Source organism: Erythrolamprus reginae, chromosome 8, assembly GCF_031021105.1.
Source record: "Erythrolamprus reginae isolate rEryReg1 chromosome 8, rEryReg1.hap1, whole genome shotgun sequence".
Taxonomy (NCBI): domain Eukaryota; kingdom Metazoa; phylum Chordata; class Lepidosauria; order Squamata; family Dipsadidae; genus Erythrolamprus; species Erythrolamprus reginae.
In genome coordinates, this window is record NC_091957.1 from 13,296,295 (window position 1) to 13,313,014 (window position 16,720).

Genomic DNA, 16,720 nt, shown 5'->3' on the forward strand with positions numbered 1-16,720 from the left:
CTGCAGGAACCGGTAGCATTGCTCAGGTGACTCTGAAGACACAAATAAACCTCCAGGTGCTTCAAAAACACCTCTAAAACAGTGGTTCTCAACCTTTCTAATGTCACGACCCCTTAGTACAGTTCCTCATGTTGTGGTGACCCCTTACCATAAGTCCAGCGCCAATTCTCCCAACAGAGCTTGAAGCTGATTGGCAGGAAGGTCAGAGGGACACCCCCACTGTCAACGCCTGATTGGTTGGATTGTAAAAATATGTTCCAAGGGGCCAGAATAGAAGTGTTTGTTTGTTTGTTTGTTTGTTTGTTTGTTTATTTATTTATTTATTTATTTATTTATTTATTTATTTATTTATTTAAGCAATCATAAAACAGTGTACAATAGTAATCCAATACTAAAAACGAATTAAAAACCCCTTAATATAAAAAACCAAACATACGTACAAACATACCATGCATAAAATTGTAATGGCCTAGGGGGAAAAGGAATCTTAATTCCCCCATGCCTGGCAGCAGAGGTGGGTTTTAAGTAGCTTACGAAAGGCAAGGAGGGTGGGGGCAATTCTAATCTCTGGGGGGAGTTGGTTTCAGAGGGCCGGGGCCAACACAGAGAAGGCTCTTCCCCTGGGTCCCGCCAAGCGGCATTGTTTAGTTGACGAGACCCGGAGAAGACCCACTCTGTGGGACCTGACTGGTCGCTGGGATTCGTCCTAACTCCAGGGGAAATTTGTCTTCTTAGGCGACCCCTGTGAAATGGTGGTTCGACCCCCGAAGGGGTCCCGACCTCCAGGTTGAGAACCACTGCTCTAAAAAGATGCAAAGGACCAGCTGTCTGCAAGGATTATAAATCGCTTCAATCTCCACCATCCAGTCAGGGCTGAAGAAGCTTCTTAGATAAGAAGGGAAACATCTAAACCCCCCCCCCCCAAGTCCAGTCGCCTCGTGAAAAAGCCCTTTCAGGTCTGCCTAGGATGGCTTCTCAACCTTAAGCCACTTCCGGGTGTGTAGACTTCACCTCCCAGAATCCCCTTGTGTTGAGAGCATCCCTTTTTATTTGCAGACAGTGGTGGGCACGGACATTGCCGAGCTTCTGCTCCAGGATCACAAGACCGCCTGGCTGCCTGGGAAGTCACCCAACGAGGCCAACCTGATCGACTTCACCAACGAGGCTGTGGAGCGCGAGCCCGAAGAGAGCGGAGAAGCTCAGCTGTCTTTCCTGACGGACAGCCTCATCGCCACCATCGACAGCCTCGAGAAGGAGACGGAGCGCTTCCGAGAGCTGCTGCTCTATGGGCGCAAAAAGGTGCGTCTCGCTTGGCTCCTGCAAAAAGGGGAGGGAGATCTGCAAATATATATACAGTGATACCTTGTCTTACAAACTTAATTGGTTCCGGGACGAGGTTCTTAAGGTGAAAAGTTTGTAAGACGAAACAATGTTTCCCATAGGAATCAATGGAAAAGCGATTAATGTGTGCAAGCCCAAAATTCACCCCTTTTGCCAGCCGAAACACCAGTTTTTGCACTGCTGGGATTTCCCTGAGGCTCCCCTCCATGGGAAACCCCACCTCCGTGCAATACTGCAGGGGAATCCCAGCAGGGGAATCCCAACATCGCAAAAAGGAGCACTTCGCTGGCAATGGAAATCCAGAGGTGGGGTTTCCCAGCGAAGGAAGTATCAGTGAAATCGCAGCATCGCAAAAACACTGAAGTCCTTGAAACCCCACCTCCGGACCTCTGTGTTTTTGCAATGCTGCGATTTCACTGAGGCTCCCCTCCCTGGGAAACCCCACCTCTGGACTTCCGTTGCCAGCGAAGCGCCCATTTTTGCGCTGCTGGGATTCCCCTGCAGCATCACAAAAACACGGAAGTCTGGAGGTGGGGGTTCCCATGGAGGGGAGCCTCAGGGGAATCCCAGCAGCGCAAAAACGGGCGCTTCACTGGCAACAGAAGTCCGGAGGCGGGGTATCCCAGCGGTGGTGGTGGGTTTGTAAGGTGAAAATAGTTTGTAAGAAGAGGCAAAAAAATCTTAAACCCCGGGTTTGTATCTCGAAAAGTTTGTAAGACGAGGTATCACTATATATATTTTAATTAATATCCTGCATTCTTTTCCCGATAGGATGCTTTGGAATCTGCCATGAAACATGGGCTGTGGGGCCATGCATTGTTGCTGGCTAGTAAAATGGACAGCAGGACGCATGCTCGGGTGATGACCAGGTAGGAGAGGGGACTCCTGGGTGCCTCTGATCTCAATCGGGACTGAGCTTTATAAAAAACCCCAGTAAGGCCACACCTGGAATAGAGCCTCGGTGGCGCAGAGGTTAGAGTGCAGGACTGCAACCTCCTTCTGCTGATCACCGGCTGCCAGCAATTTGGCAGATCGAATCTCAGTAGGATCAAGGTTGACTCAGCCTTCCATCCTTCTGAGGTGGGTAAAATGAGGATCCAGATTGTTGGGTGGGGCAAGAGGCTGACTCTCTGTAAACTGCTTAGAGAGGGCTGTAAAGCACTGTGAAGTGGTATATAAGTCTAAACGCTATGGGTGAGCAGTGTGGTCGGGCGGTAGGGAAAGCAAGTAGGATGCTTGGCTGCATAGCTAGAGGTATAACAAGCAGGAAGAGGGAGATTGTGATCCCGCTGTATAGCGCACTGGTGAGACCACATTTGGAATACTGTGTTCAGTTCTGGAGACCTCACCTACAAAAAGATATTGACAAAATTGAACAGGTCCAAAGACGGGCTACAAGAATGGTGGAAGGTCTTAAGTATAAAACCTATCAGGAAAGACTTAATGAACTCAATCTGTATAGTCTGGAGGACAGAAGGAAAAGGGGGGACATGATCGAAACATTTAAATATATTAAAGGATTAAATAAGGTCCAGGAGGGAAGTGTTTTTAATAGGAAAGTGAACACAAGAACAAGGGGACACAATCTGAAGTTAGTTGGGGGAAAGATCAAAAGCAACATGAGAAAATATTATTTGACGGAAAGAGTAGTAGATCCTTGGAACAAACTTCCAGCAGACGTGGTTGGTAAATCCACAGTAACTGAATTTAAACATGCCTGGGATAAACATAGATCCATCCTAAGATAAAATACAAAAAATAGTATAAGGGCAGACTAGATGGACCATGAGGTCTTTTTCTGCCGTCAGTCTTCTATGTTTCTATTGAAAACAATTTTGATCACCATACTACAAAGATGTTGAGACTTTGGGAAAAGTGCGGAGAAGAGCAACTAAGATGATCAAAGGCCGGAAGCCTAAAACATATGAAGAATGGTTGCAGGAACTGGGTGTGGCTAGTTTAGATAGGGAGACGATACCAATCTTCCAATATTTGAGGGGCTGCCACAAAGAAGAGGAGGACAAATTATTCTCCAAAGCACCGAAGGGCAGGACAAGAAACAATGGTTGGCAACTGATCAAAGCGAGAAGCAACCTGGAATGAAGGAGAAATTTCCTAACAGTGAGAGCAATTAGCCAGTGGAACAGCTTGCCTCCAGAAATGGTGTGTGTTTTATCACTGGAGGTTTTTAAAAAGAGACAGGGCCTGTGCACATATATTTAGCAGTACCCTCTTCTGTCTAGATTTGCCAACAGTCTCCCGATAAACGACCCACTGCAGACCGTTTACCAGCTGATGTCTGGTAGGATGCCCGCAGCCTCGACCGTAAGTGCCAAGAGTTGAGCCCACCTTGTAGCTTCCAAGGGTTGCGATTACAGCTTCCAGGGAATTCTGGGACCGATGGCCTCACTATGCAGAGACAAGTACCCTATTTTTTCCATCTATAAGATGCCACCCCCATGTATAGGGCAGCTCCCCCTCCCTCATTTTTCTAACCCCAAATTCAGAAATCAATATTTTAATCATTAAATAGAAGACTTTTATTTTTTGCAAAATAAGACATTCCACTTAGCAGTAGTGATATTTATTTCTTTGTTTTCGGACATTTTTATGGGCTCAGAATGCTCCAATACCACCACTCCCTGTTTGCACCCGGGCACTGGCTACCCTCAGCGTGAGCTGACGTCAGTGGCATAAAGCTCATGAGAAGAGGGAGTCTGTTAGCTTGTCTCTGCAATCGTAAATTTCGCTGGTGAGGCTAGTTTGCAGAGATAAGGTATCGGCACGGTGTTCTGACCCAGCTCCCCAAACACGAACTTTTCAGGGAACTGAAAAGAGGCCTTAATTAGGAGTGCCAGCAACCTCGGAAATAAGTGTCTCTCTCAATATAGCCTAACAACTCCATCTGTCCAGGAGATGAATAGTTGTCTGCCACACCTATTTATCTCTCCCCCTGTCTCTTATCCCCAGAACAAGGATGGGGCTTCACTATCAGTGGTGGCTCTTCCTTCCCAAGGATCGGTCCATAGGTTTCCACTGCTCTCCTCTGCTTTCTGCACAGCTGCACATCAGGGCACTGACCCCGCTGTTCCCCTTCTTTCTCATCAGCCACCTTGAGACCTGGGGGCTATTGACTCTCCATCTGAGGGCTGGTGGATGGCCCAGGCTCCACCTCTGTCTTTCTCTCTCTGCCAGCTACACTCCATCTTCCTCTCTGTATAAGATGCCCCTCCATTTTTAGGTCAATATTTTTAAGAAAGCATTATTTTATAAAAGGGAAAACGCAGTATTTCTACAGACCAGCTTCAGATCTTATGGGCTCATCCTGGTTGGTATGCACACATCCTTGGTCCCCACTCTGTGCCAACCGGATCGCACTGGGGGGCTTTGTAAATCTGCTAATTTATTTATTTATTTATTGGATTTGTATGCCGCCCCTCTCCGTAGACTCGGGGCAGCTAACAATAATGATAAAAACAGCATGTAACAATCCAATCCAATACTAAAATAACTAAAGAAAAACCTTATTATAAAAACCAAACATACAGACATACCATGCGTAAGTTGTAAAGGCCTAGGGGGAAAGAATATCTCAGTTCCCCCATGCCTGGCGGCAGAGGTGGGTTTTAAGAAGCTTACGAAAGGCGAGGAGGGGGGGGCAATTCTAATTTCTGGGGGGAGTTGGTTCCAAAGGGCCGGGGCCGCCACAGAGAAGGCTCTTCCCCTGGGTCCCGCCAAACGACATTGTTTAGTTGACGAGACCCAGAGAAAGCCCACTCTGTGGGACCTAACTGGTCGCTGGGATTCGTGCAGCAGAAGGTGGTCCCTGAGATAATCTGGTCCGGTGCCATGAAGGGCTTTATAGGTCATAACCAACACTCATCAGCCTCTCCCCCTGTTTTCTTCTAGTGCTGTGGAGATGAGAAGTGGGGAGACTGGAGACCTCACCTGGCAATGGTCCTGTCCAACCTGACCAATAACACGGAGGTCGAGTCAAGGACAATCGTCACCATGGGGGACACGCTGGGTAATCCTGCAAGGGCAAAGGGCATGGAGTGGGGAGGGGTTGCATCAGGATCTTGTGGCCCTAGCCGGCTGGATCTCTTTTGTAAGGGTTAGTGACAGGGATCCCAGCAAACGAACAATATTTTATTTACTTATTTCCTTACTCCTCGTGTTTAGCCCTCACCATCTCTCTGACAAGGGGCGATCTTGGGCTTTGTACAAATAAAAATTAAAACATAAAAACTGAAGATAAAAATTGAAAGTAGGGGCAGGGGTAGTTAAAATGTGGTGTTAAAAACCACTTAAAACTAAAATAACCAAAGTATCAATAGAATTTACACCAGAGCTCCTTTTCCTGGGAATTAAAAAAAAAGAATGTAATAAAAGTATTAAATATTTAGTACTACATATCACCACCGCAGCCAGGATAGTATTTGCACAATGTTGGAAAAACTCAGAAATCCCTGCAGAAAGTATAACAATTAATAAAATGTATGAATGTGCCGAAATGGACAGACTTACAATAAAATTACGGGGCTAAAAAGATTCAGATTATTATGAGACTTGGGAACAGTGATATCAATGGATTGAACACAGAAAAAAAGAAAAGTAATACCTAAAACAGGATTATCATATGTAAATGTATAAATATAAATGTATAAGAAATATGGACAAAAGAAGTAACATTAACTTTAATGCTTATTATTCTAAAGAGATAAAAATGGAACTATGTAACAATGTAGAATTACTCAAAGAATTATTGTAACAGGGTTTTTTAAAAGAAAAGTTTGAAAACCAATATTTTTTTTAAACCCACTTTAAAACAGGGATCTCCAACTTTGGCAGCTTTTAAGACTTGTGGACTTTAACTCCCAGAGTTCAGTACAGTTCAGCTCTCAGACTTCAGCACTGGGAGTTGAAGACCACATGACTTAAAGTTGCCAAGGTTGGAGGTCCCTGACTTGAAAAGCAAACGGAGGCCTTTCGGGAGGGCAGAGCCCGACCCTGAGATAATTTTGGCCTGTGCTTTAGCAACGATCGTGCAGGTGGCCCTCAGGTGATAAACATTCAAAGATGATCCTTTGTAGGGTTTTTTTTTTAAAGTCCCATGGGATTGAGCGGCATATAAATCAAATAAATTGCATGAATTTAAATTAAATTAATAATCTTTTATGGGGTTTTTTATACAGGTAGTCTTTGACTTATAACAGTTCGTTCAAAGTTACAACAGCATTGAAAAATGTACCTTATTAAATGTTTTTCAAACAGTTCTGACCTTTTTGACCTTTGCCGCAGCCCCAAGGTCACGTGATCAAAATTCGCCCGCTTGGCAACCAGTTCATATTTATGGCGGTCGCAATTGTCCCGAAGTCACGTGATCCCCTTTTGCAACTTTCTGACCAGCAAAACGAATGGAGAAGCCAGTTTCACTGAACAATCATGTTACTAACTTATCAACTGAGGCCATTCACTTAACAGCTGAGGCAAGAAAGGTCGTAAAATGGGTCAAAACTCTTAGAAAAAGCCTCACTTAACAACACGTTTTGAGCTCAGTTGTGTTTGTAAGTCAAGGAGTACCTTTATTTCACACGAAGAGAAAAAAATATATAATAAGTAGTTAAAATTAAATAAAAAGAAATACAAAAGCAACTAATAAATACGAGAGGCAACATTAATAAAAAGTAAAAGCAATACTAATCGTTTAAAGATGCCATTTCATCTGTTAAAAATGCACTGTGGAATAGTATACAGTGTTCCCTTGATTTTCGTGGGGGATGCGTTCCGAGACCGCCCGCGAAAGTCGAATTTCCGCGAAATAGAAATGCGGAAGTAAATAAACCATTTTTCGCTATGGACAGTATCACAAGCCTTCCCTTAACACTTTAAACCCCTAAACTGCAATTTCCCATTCCCTTAACAACCATTTACTCATCATTATTACTGGTACTCACCGTTGAATAAGACACTTAGTGATCCTGATATTTATAAACATAATTATTTATTAACAATAATTATTATTATTTTGTTATTTATTTGCAAAAATTATTAGTTTGGCGATGACGTATGATGTCATTGGGGAGGAAAAACTGTGGTATAGAAAAAAACCTGTGAAGTATTTTTTAATTAATATTTTTTGAAAAACCGTGGTATAGGCTATTTGCGAAGTTCGAACCCGTGAAAATCGAGGGAACACTGTATAAGCCTGAGGGCTATTGCTATCCTCTCCGTCTCGGTGATGCTACCTAAATCAAGCTGCGAACCCCTAGAGGGGATTCAGAGATGCTCCTGGTGGGATCAGCGTCCTGAGAGGATTCCCTGTTTGTCTTTGGTTGCAGTTTCTAAAGGCCTCTTGGATGCTGCACACTTCTGCTACCTGATGGCCCAAGAGGGCTTCGGCGTCTACACCAAGAAGACCACCAAGCTGGTGCTGATTGGTGCAAACCACAGGTGGGTAATGCGCCCTTCCAGATTTCTCCCTCGGGATCCTTGGTTCCTTCCACCTCTCACACTATAGAGCAGGGACCACTGCTTCTCTAGCGGAGCCTTCTCTAGGTGTTGCTGCCCTTCTGCGCTCCCCCTCCAGTTCTGTTTGCAGCTCAGGCAGTTGAAACCACGCAGCCTTGTTTGCGTGGCGAAGAGGCAGAGGGCTTGGGGCAGCTCTGGTCCCTCTCTGCCACTGCTGTGCAGAGAAGTTGGTTCGTCAAAAGCAGCTCTGTTGATTGGCAGCAAAGGACCCCGGGCCCTCTGTTGTAAACTCAATGAAGGAGGTTGCTTGCTCCTCCACCCTGGGCCTGGTCTTTATGCCCCTTGGGGGTAGGGGTGGTGGGTGGCAAAGGCAAACCCACTCCCTCCTTTTTAACGGCTCCAGCCAGACTTGCAAGGATGTTTCAGAAGCTGTTCTGGGCCATTGAAGAAGGGCACCATTCCCTTTTTCTTGCTCTTAGCTTGCCTTTTCTGAAGTTTGCCAGCAACGAGGCCATTCAGCGGACGGAGACCTACGAGTACGCGCAGTCCCTGGGGACTCAGCCATGCTACCTGCCCAATTTCCAGGTTTGTATCCCTTCCTTCCTTCCTTCCTTCCTTCCTTCCTTCCTTCCTTCCTTCCTTCCTTCCTTCCTTCCTTCCTTCCTTTCCTAAAACTGTTGTAAGTCAAGGAAATACCTGTAATTAACTGTTAATGAAATGGAAGTGAGAGGTAATTGAGATTGAGCTTTTGTTCTGTAGTAACCAGCATCTTGATATCTTCTCCGCATCCTCAGGTGTACAAATTCCTCTACGCTTGCCGGCTGGCTGAGATGGGACTCATTGCACAGGCCTTCCATTACTGCGAAGTGATATCCAAAGCCATCCTTACAAACCCTGGCTGCTATTCGCCGGTTCTTATCAGCCAATTGGTCCAGGTCAGCAAACTCCACAGCAGGATGATTGGAAGCAGGGAATGGGGGCGGGGCAAAGGAACCCTGCCCTTTTTCTGGGATCAGGGTGCTTGCCCGATATTTCAGATCACAGCACCCCCTTTTCCTATGTACCATCCCTTTGCCCAACCTTCGCTAACTTCAAGCCCTCCAGATATTTGGGGTCACAATTCTTAGGACACCAGCCTGGGATAGATTAACAGAGTTGGAAGCAACTTGTGGGTCATCTAGTCCAGCTCCCCACTCAAGCACGAGACCCTACACCATTTCTGACAGTCCAGTCTCCTCTTGAAAGCCTCCAGGGATGAAGCTCCCACAACTTGTGAAGGCAACTTCTGTTCCATTGGTTCATAGAAACATAGAAACATAGAAGACTGATGGCAGAAAAAGACCTCATGGTCCATCTAGTCTGCCCTTATACTATTTCCTGTATTTTATCTTACAATGGATATATGTTTATCCCAGGCATGTTTAAATTCAGTTACTGTGGATATACCAACCATGTCTGCTGGAAGTTTTTTCCAAGGATCTACTACTCTTTCAGTGAAATAATATTTTCTCACGTTGCTTTTGATCTTTCCCCCAACTAACTTCAGATTGTGTCCCCTTGTTCTTGTGTTCACTTTCCTATTAAAAACACTTCCCTCCTGAACCTTATTTAACCCTTTAACATATTTAAATGTTTCGATCATGTTCCCCCTTTTCCTTCTGTCCTCCAGAATATACCGATTGAGTTCATTAAGTCTTTCCTGATACGTTTTATGCTTAAGACCTTCCACCATTATTCTTGTAGACCCGTTCAATTTTGTCAATATCTTTTTGTAGGTGAGGTCTCCAGAACTGAACACACTATTCCAAATGTGGTCTCACCAGCGCTCTATATAAGGGGATCACAATCTCCCTCTTCCTGCTTGTTATGCCTCTAGCTATGCAGCCAAGCATCCTACTTGATGGCTCTCATTGTCAGAAAATGTCTCCTTATTTCCAGGTTGAATCTCTCCTTGTTCAGTTTTCATCCATTGTTCCTTGTCTGGCCTTCGTGTGCTTTGGAAAACAGCCTGGCCCCTTCCTTTCTGGCCCCTCCCATATAGGAAGACTGCTATCCTATCTTCCCTGGTCCTTCTCTTCACTAGACTAGCCATGTCCAGTTCCTGCAACCATTCATCATATGTTTTAGCCTCCAGTCCCCTAATCATCTTGGTTGGTCTTTTCTGCATTCTTTCTAGGGTCTCAATGTCTTTTTTATAGTGTGGTAACTGGTTGCAGTACAGTGTTCCCTCGATTTTCGCGGGTTCGAACTTCGTGAATAGCCTATACCACGTTTTTTCAAAAAATATTAATTAAAAAATACTTTGTGGTTTTTTTCCTATACCACAGTTTTTCCCACCCAATGACGTCATATGTCATCGCCAAACTAATAATTTTTGCAAATAAATAACAAAATAATAATAATTATTGTTAATAAATAATTATGTTTATAAATATCAGGATCACTAAGTGTCGTATTCAATGGTGAGTACCAGTAATAATGGTGAGTAAATGGTTGTTAAGGGAATGGGAAATGGTAATTTAGGGGTTTAAAGGGTTAAAGGATGGCTTGTGATACTGCCAATAGCCAAAAATGGTGTATTTACTTCCGCATCTCTACTTCGCAGAAATTCGACTTTCGCGGGCGGTCTCGGAATGCATCCCCCGCGGAAATCGAGGGAACACTGTCCTATTAAGTATGACCTTACTAAGGCTTGATATGACTATTTCCCCATTCCTCATTTTACAGATTTCCTCTCAATTGCGGCTCTTTGACCCTCAGATGAAGGAGAAGCCTGAGCAGGAATTATTTCTTGAGCCCGACTGGCTAATTCATCTTCGACACTTAGATGAGCAGATTAAGGTGAGCTTCACGTCCTTTGCAGCAGGTGGACACAGATTGGTCCATCTTTGGCTAGGGCTAACTCCGAGGCCGAGAGATGCCACTGATGGGTTTTTAAAGTTTTGTAGGAATGTCTTTGACAAAAAAAAAAGGTTTCCTTGCCAATGAACAAGTTTGCTGTGTAACCTTAAAATGTTTGCTGTGGTCATAGCAGTAAAAATAACCATAACAAAATTAGTTAATAATCCTTCAGATGATTACAGATACAGCAGTACCTCTACCTAAGAACGCCTCTACTTAACTTTTCTAGAGAAGAACTGGGTGTTCAAGATTCTTTTGTCTCTTCTTAAGAGCCATTTTCTACTTAAGAACCTGAGCCTGGAAAAAATTTTCCAGGAAATTTGAGAGCGGCACTAAGGACCGTCCAGTTTCCTGCCATTCCACCTTTAATCTCAGCCATCTCGGGCTTTTCTGGGCTGCCAGAGGAGCCTTTCAGTGGCGCTTAAGGAGGCTTTGGCAGCCCAAAGCGAACGAAGGGAGGCGCATGCTCCTCCTCGCCGCCTCAGAGTCCCTCTTTTCTTTTAAGCCTTAAAGTTTTGGATTTTTTTGATTCCCCTCACCTCACCTTCTTCCCATGTAGAGAGTGTTGCAGTAGTCGAACCTCAAGGTGATAAGGGCATGAGTGACTATGAGCAGTGACTCCTGGTCCAAATAGGGCCGCAACTGGTGCACCAGACAAACCTGGGCAAACGCCTTCCTCGCCACAGCCGAAAGATGATGTTCTAATGTTAGCTGTGGATCGAGGAGGATGGCCAAGTTGCGGACCTTTCCGAGGGGGTCAATAGTTCCCACCCCAGGGTGACGGACGGACTGATGGAATTGTCCTTGGGAGGCAAAACCCACAGCCGCTCTGTTTTGTCCGGGTTGAGTTTGAGCCTGTTGACACCCATCCAGACCCCAACAGCCTCTAGGCACTGGCACATCACTTCCACTGCTTCACCGACTGATCATCTTAGTTGCTCTTCTCCGCTCTTTTTCCAAGACTTATCCCAACTTTTTTCTAGGAATGAAGAGCTTAGGCCAGCTAGGCTGCCCTCCTAGGTGGAAATTGCTACAAATTTTGTTTGTTTGTTTGATTGTTTGATTGATTGATTGATTGATTGATTGATTTCTATGCTGCCCTTCTCCTGAGACTCAGGGCGGCTTACTTTAACTCCCAAACACCTTACAATAACGTGTCTGTGTGTGTGTGTATGTGTGTGTTTGTGCATGTGCTTGTTTCCTGGGGCTGGGCAGTGACACTGAATGGCTAGTCTTACTTGAAAGCATCCATTGGCATCCATCTTGTTCCAGGAGGGCTCCTTCGGCTATGGCCTAGGGAGAGCCACACCCCAGCAGTATTCCTCCAGCACGCCAAGCTCGGACCACGACCACACCAGTCAGAACGAAGGCCTGGGAGGCGGCCTGGAGATGAACTCCAGCAATCCATTGCTAGCCTCCCTGCTGCCCAGCGTGGTCCAGCCCAGGCAGAGCGTCCAGGTGGTTACTTCAGGTGGGTGCATGACTTGAAGGAGGCTTCCCTTCCTAGCATCACAACGTGGGAACATGGAAACCATGTGCAACGGATTGCATAAGCCCGAAAATGGAAATTAAATGTGATACCGACAGAAGGAGAAGTTTTGAAGAAAATATTGGATTGTCCAGAAATGAATAGATTGACAACAAAAATTAAAGATAAAGAAAATTCTGAATATTATAGCCTTATAGCATTTAGAGTTATAAACCGCTTCTTGGTGCTTTTACAGCCCTCTCTAAGCGGTTTACAGAATCAGCATATTGCCCCAACAATCTGGGTCCTCATTTTACCTACCTCGAAGGATGGAAGGAAGGCTGAGTCAACCTTGAGTCACCCATAAAATACGGGTGAAATTTTATGATCGGTCAGAGAGGAAGTTTAGTTAGAGAAAGAAACAACTAAGAATAAAGGAAAAAGGGAGGAATTGGATAATCCCGATGACGAAACTAGATAAGGAGGCAAGAGATAAATGACATATACCTGAGATGAACTTGAATATGAGGTTGGAAAATGAAAAAGTATAATAATATGAGCGGACAAATTTAGAGAAGTGTAGAAATAAACTGCCTGTCATACTAATATTCAGTCGAATATTCATAGTAAATATTCAGTTGAAGAAATAAGGAGGAGGAAAGGAAGTAGAAAGAAGAGGGAGAGAGGGGGCAGAGAGGAGAGGGAAGAAAGAAAGGGGGAGAGAAGAGGGAGAGAGAAAGGGAGAAGGACGGGAGAGAAAAGACAAGGAAAGAACAGACTGTCAAATAATAGTAAGACCTTGAAGCTAAAGCAATCAATGTTCTTATGGATGCATTATTATGGTGTTGTATATATGAGATAATGTAGGCAACATTTTTTCTATGGAAAGCTGATTTGAAAGAGGATTACTTGTTAACCCAATTATTTGAGAGTGAAACAGAAGTGAGATTTCCTTTCAAAGAAGGAAATTTATAACTTACAATTACATGGAATTGAGTATAACTGAATAAGTAGAGCATGGCCCCAAGTGATTATATGCGACTGGAAATATATTGGACTACCACTGAAATATGAATAATGTTATTTTTTCAGTCTCGTACAGTGTAGCCCTGTGAGGTTGACCAGACTTGGAAAGCAATAAATAAATGTGGAAAAAGAAAAATTTAAAAAATGTTTTTTAAAAAGAAAGTATGGAACCGCAGGAGCCAAATGCCAGGCGGCCTTGTGGGAAGGTGTGCGGCTGTGTAGGGGCTGTCCATTTGTTGGGAAGCATCCCACTTGCTTCTTTGATGGTAGATGTTGGTATGTCTCGGTATAGCTAGGCTATGAGACCTTTGACATACACTGAGCAAAGAAAGAAAGACACAGACTTAGTTATGCTTAAAAAGTACTATTTACATATATACAAAACAGAAACAATCTATAACAAGCACTAAGCCATACAATATAATAAGCACTAAGCAAATACACTCCCCCCTCAAGGCAAAGCAAAAACGAATGAGCGTTGCAGCATCATTGAGGGAAGGAGTACTGGCGCCCTCTTATGGTGAACCAGCCCAAAATATTTAAAGTGATAGTGCAAGAGACTACAATAGGTAGTTTACAATGGCAAACCTCAACAACCATGTACCTTGTACTAACAATGGACAAAGATGGTGAATGGAAGATGTCGGCTACTCTGAGGCCAGCTCTGGCCATCCCAGATTGTGACCCGCAGCGTTCCCTGGCTGCCTTCTAGGCCCCCTCCTGCTCCTGTGCAGGGCTGTAAAGGAACAGCCGGGGTCCTTCTGGACTCTTGCTTATTATGGGATGCAAACGCCATTCTCTTTCCATCCTTTCTCTAGCTCCCCCTACCATCCTGGATGGCCCCGTGGGTCAGGCGCTACCTCCCCAACAAGAGCCTGCACCGGCTGTAACTTTCTACTCGCCGGTACCCTCCTTCTGTGGGCCTGGGCCCTGTCTCTGCCAACCCCTATGGATCCGAGCCGTATGGGGGGTCAGCGGTGCTGCCTGCAGGTCTACGTCCTCAAGGCCCGGAGCTGCAGCCCTACGAGGGGACCCAGCACGAAGCAGGTTTGCGCGGGTGGGGAGGGGAGGAATCAGCCAGCAGTCTGCCTTCTTTAGAACAGGGCTCTCCAACCTTGGACTTCAACTCCCAGAGTTCCTCAGCCAGCAAAGCTGAAGTCCCCAAGTCTTAAAGTTGCTAAGTTGGAGAGGGATGTGTTTTTGCCTTCCAGAGAGTCTCTGGAGGGGTGGGGGAGGAGAGACCGTTTTTACCCTCCCCTGGCTCCAGGGAAGCCTTTGGAGCCTGGGGAGGGCGAAACATGAGCCTCTTGGGCCCACCAGAAGTTGGGAAACAGTCCGTTTCCGGCCTCCGGGGTGTGTGTGGAAGCTGTTTTCACCCTCCCCAGGCATTGAATGATGGGTGTGAGCACTCGCGCACGCACACACTTTTTCAGTACCCAAGGAAAGAAAGGTTCACCATCACTGCTCTAGGGAATTGCAACACGGAGAGGGAGAGAGAAAAGGATCTGTTTGTGGCTTTTCCCACTTAAAAAGCCCCTTTAGGATCCCATCCTCTTTGGGGAATTCAGCCTTTGGTTGCCCTTGGAGGCTCCCTCTAATTGTAGTCCCATCTCAGAGAGATCATCGGAGGTTTCAGATGGGAGTAGCTCCTAGATCAGGGGAGTCAAACACAAGGCCCGTTTGAAGTGTCCAGCCCAGGATGTGGTCGGAGTCAGCATTCTGGAAAGCATAGGGCCGGCCTGCATTGCTTTGGCCCAGCCTACCCAGGAAGAAACATGCCAGCAATTTGAGGAGTGGGGGAAGCGGGTCACGCCTACTCAGGTGGGTCATGACCATGACTGGCATCAAGCCGGTCACTCCCTCTCGCCCCCTCCCCCCACCCCGAGGTCAACTACAGCCCAGATGGGGCCCTCAATGAAATTGGGTTTGACACCCCTCTCCTAGATGGACCTGCCCACCCTGCATCACCAAGTTTTGGAGCTGGGTCTCCCCGGGGATTCATTCATTCATTCATTTGTCTATCGTAGTCTCCCATCTTACAGGCAGATGGGATCAAGCCGGTGCAGAAGTTGGTGATAAATTAATGGCTTGCCACACTATCTATAGAAGGCCTGAGGTTGATGGGAACTTGGGAGGGGGGATTTTCAGGAGGGTGCAGATGCAGCCACAAAGCATTCTTTCGAGAGGTTCAAGGCCATCCTATGCCCACCCACCCGGGCGGAAGCGAAAGGAGGACTGGCCCTACTGGCACAATCAGAGTGGGCAAGGTGACACGTTTATGGGTGGGTGGGTGGGGGACAAGGGAGGTGAACTTTCATCTGAGGGGGAAACTGAGATTCAGGTTTCCCAGTGTATTATTATTATTTATTATTATTAATTATTAGATTTGTATGCCGCCCCTCTCCGTAGACTAGTGCCAGGATGGCTCCAGAAATAAATTGGAACTTTGAGGAGTATTTTGACTCAGACTCTTGGTTTATTTTGGATGCTGCCTGGAACCTTGACAGGTGGCTTCCCCCCCCCTCCGCTCCCCCCATTTGGGAGCCACAAAGCTTACCTGCCCTTCCCTCTCTTTTTTTGCATGATCCCAGGGATGACTGAACCTCTTGTGAGGAAGGCAGTTCCGAATTCCGGAGAGGAAGACTTCTACGGGAAGATGGCAACCATGGTATTGGCCAGTTTCTTTCTTTCTTTCTCTCTCTCTCTTTGTTCATGCCCTTCATTGTGCCTGGGGGCTTGTGGGAAGTTTCCAAGCCTTCCTTGCGTGCTCTGGTGTAATTTGGCCACGTGAGTTACAGGATGGCAAAGTGGTCGAAGAGGTCCCAGGATGACTTTTTCTCTGAGCACCTCAGAAGAAGGTCATGGCCACAGCCCTCTTGCCTACCAAGCAGTGGCGATGGGTCTGACTACCCCTCAGACTACCCCTGGGGTATGTGCACCCCTGGCAGGGCCTCAGGCTGAAGGCAAGGGGCTCCGGTGAATCAGGAGCCGGGCTTCCTGCGCCCCTTCAGTCTGGAGGTCCGACACCAGGAGCAGAAGAATCGAGTAAGTAAAGAAGATTCCACCTCCGAGTTCCTGTTTGTCTGTCGTATCCCCCCCCCGCCGCCTTCTTTGCGACGTGATACATGCAGTCCTGGGATTTGTGTATGTATTTTATCTATTGGGTTTTTTTTGCTTTTTAGACTTTGTAAAACTGTTATTTTAGATTTTAATTATTAGATTTGTTACCATGTATTGTTTTTATCACTGTTGTGAGCCGCCCCGAGTCTGCGGAGAAGGGCGGCATACAAATCTAATAAATAATAATAATAATTTGAGCCAGTGGGATTTTTGCTGCCCACGGCTGTCCAGGTGTGGTCTTGGCTGCTTGTTCAGGCGCTGTCTTTGTTTCCGTCCAGGGCCCAGGCCGACGATCCCGATCGACCTCCCAGTCTTCGGCCCACATGGTACGCCCCTCAAACTGATTTGCTGCCCTTCAAAATCTCCTCTCCGCTTCCCTCTCCTCCTCTCTCC

At 46.0% G+C, this 16,720-nt stretch overlaps 1 protein-coding gene across 1 annotated transcript in view; it reads left to right on the forward strand.

Moving 5' to 3' along the window:
• SEC16A (SEC16 homolog A, endoplasmic reticulum export factor) overlaps positions 1-16,720 on the forward strand; it is a 57,855-nt gene that overhangs the window by 27,007 nt on the left and 14,128 nt on the right. The window contains 13 exon segments of the mRNA XM_070758765.1: positions 1,057-1,299; positions 2,113-2,210; positions 3,585-3,666; positions 5,251-5,368; positions 7,683-7,794; positions 8,292-8,397; positions 8,607-8,747; positions 10,540-10,653; positions 11,986-12,184; positions 14,026-14,120; positions 14,122-14,254; positions 15,799-15,875; positions 16,606-16,653. Of these exon segments, the coding sequence (XP_070614866.1) occupies positions 1,057-1,299; positions 2,113-2,210; positions 3,585-3,666; positions 5,251-5,368; positions 7,683-7,794; positions 8,292-8,397; positions 8,607-8,747; positions 10,540-10,653; positions 11,986-12,184; positions 14,026-14,120; positions 14,122-14,254; positions 15,799-15,875; positions 16,606-16,653 (1,566 nt within the window).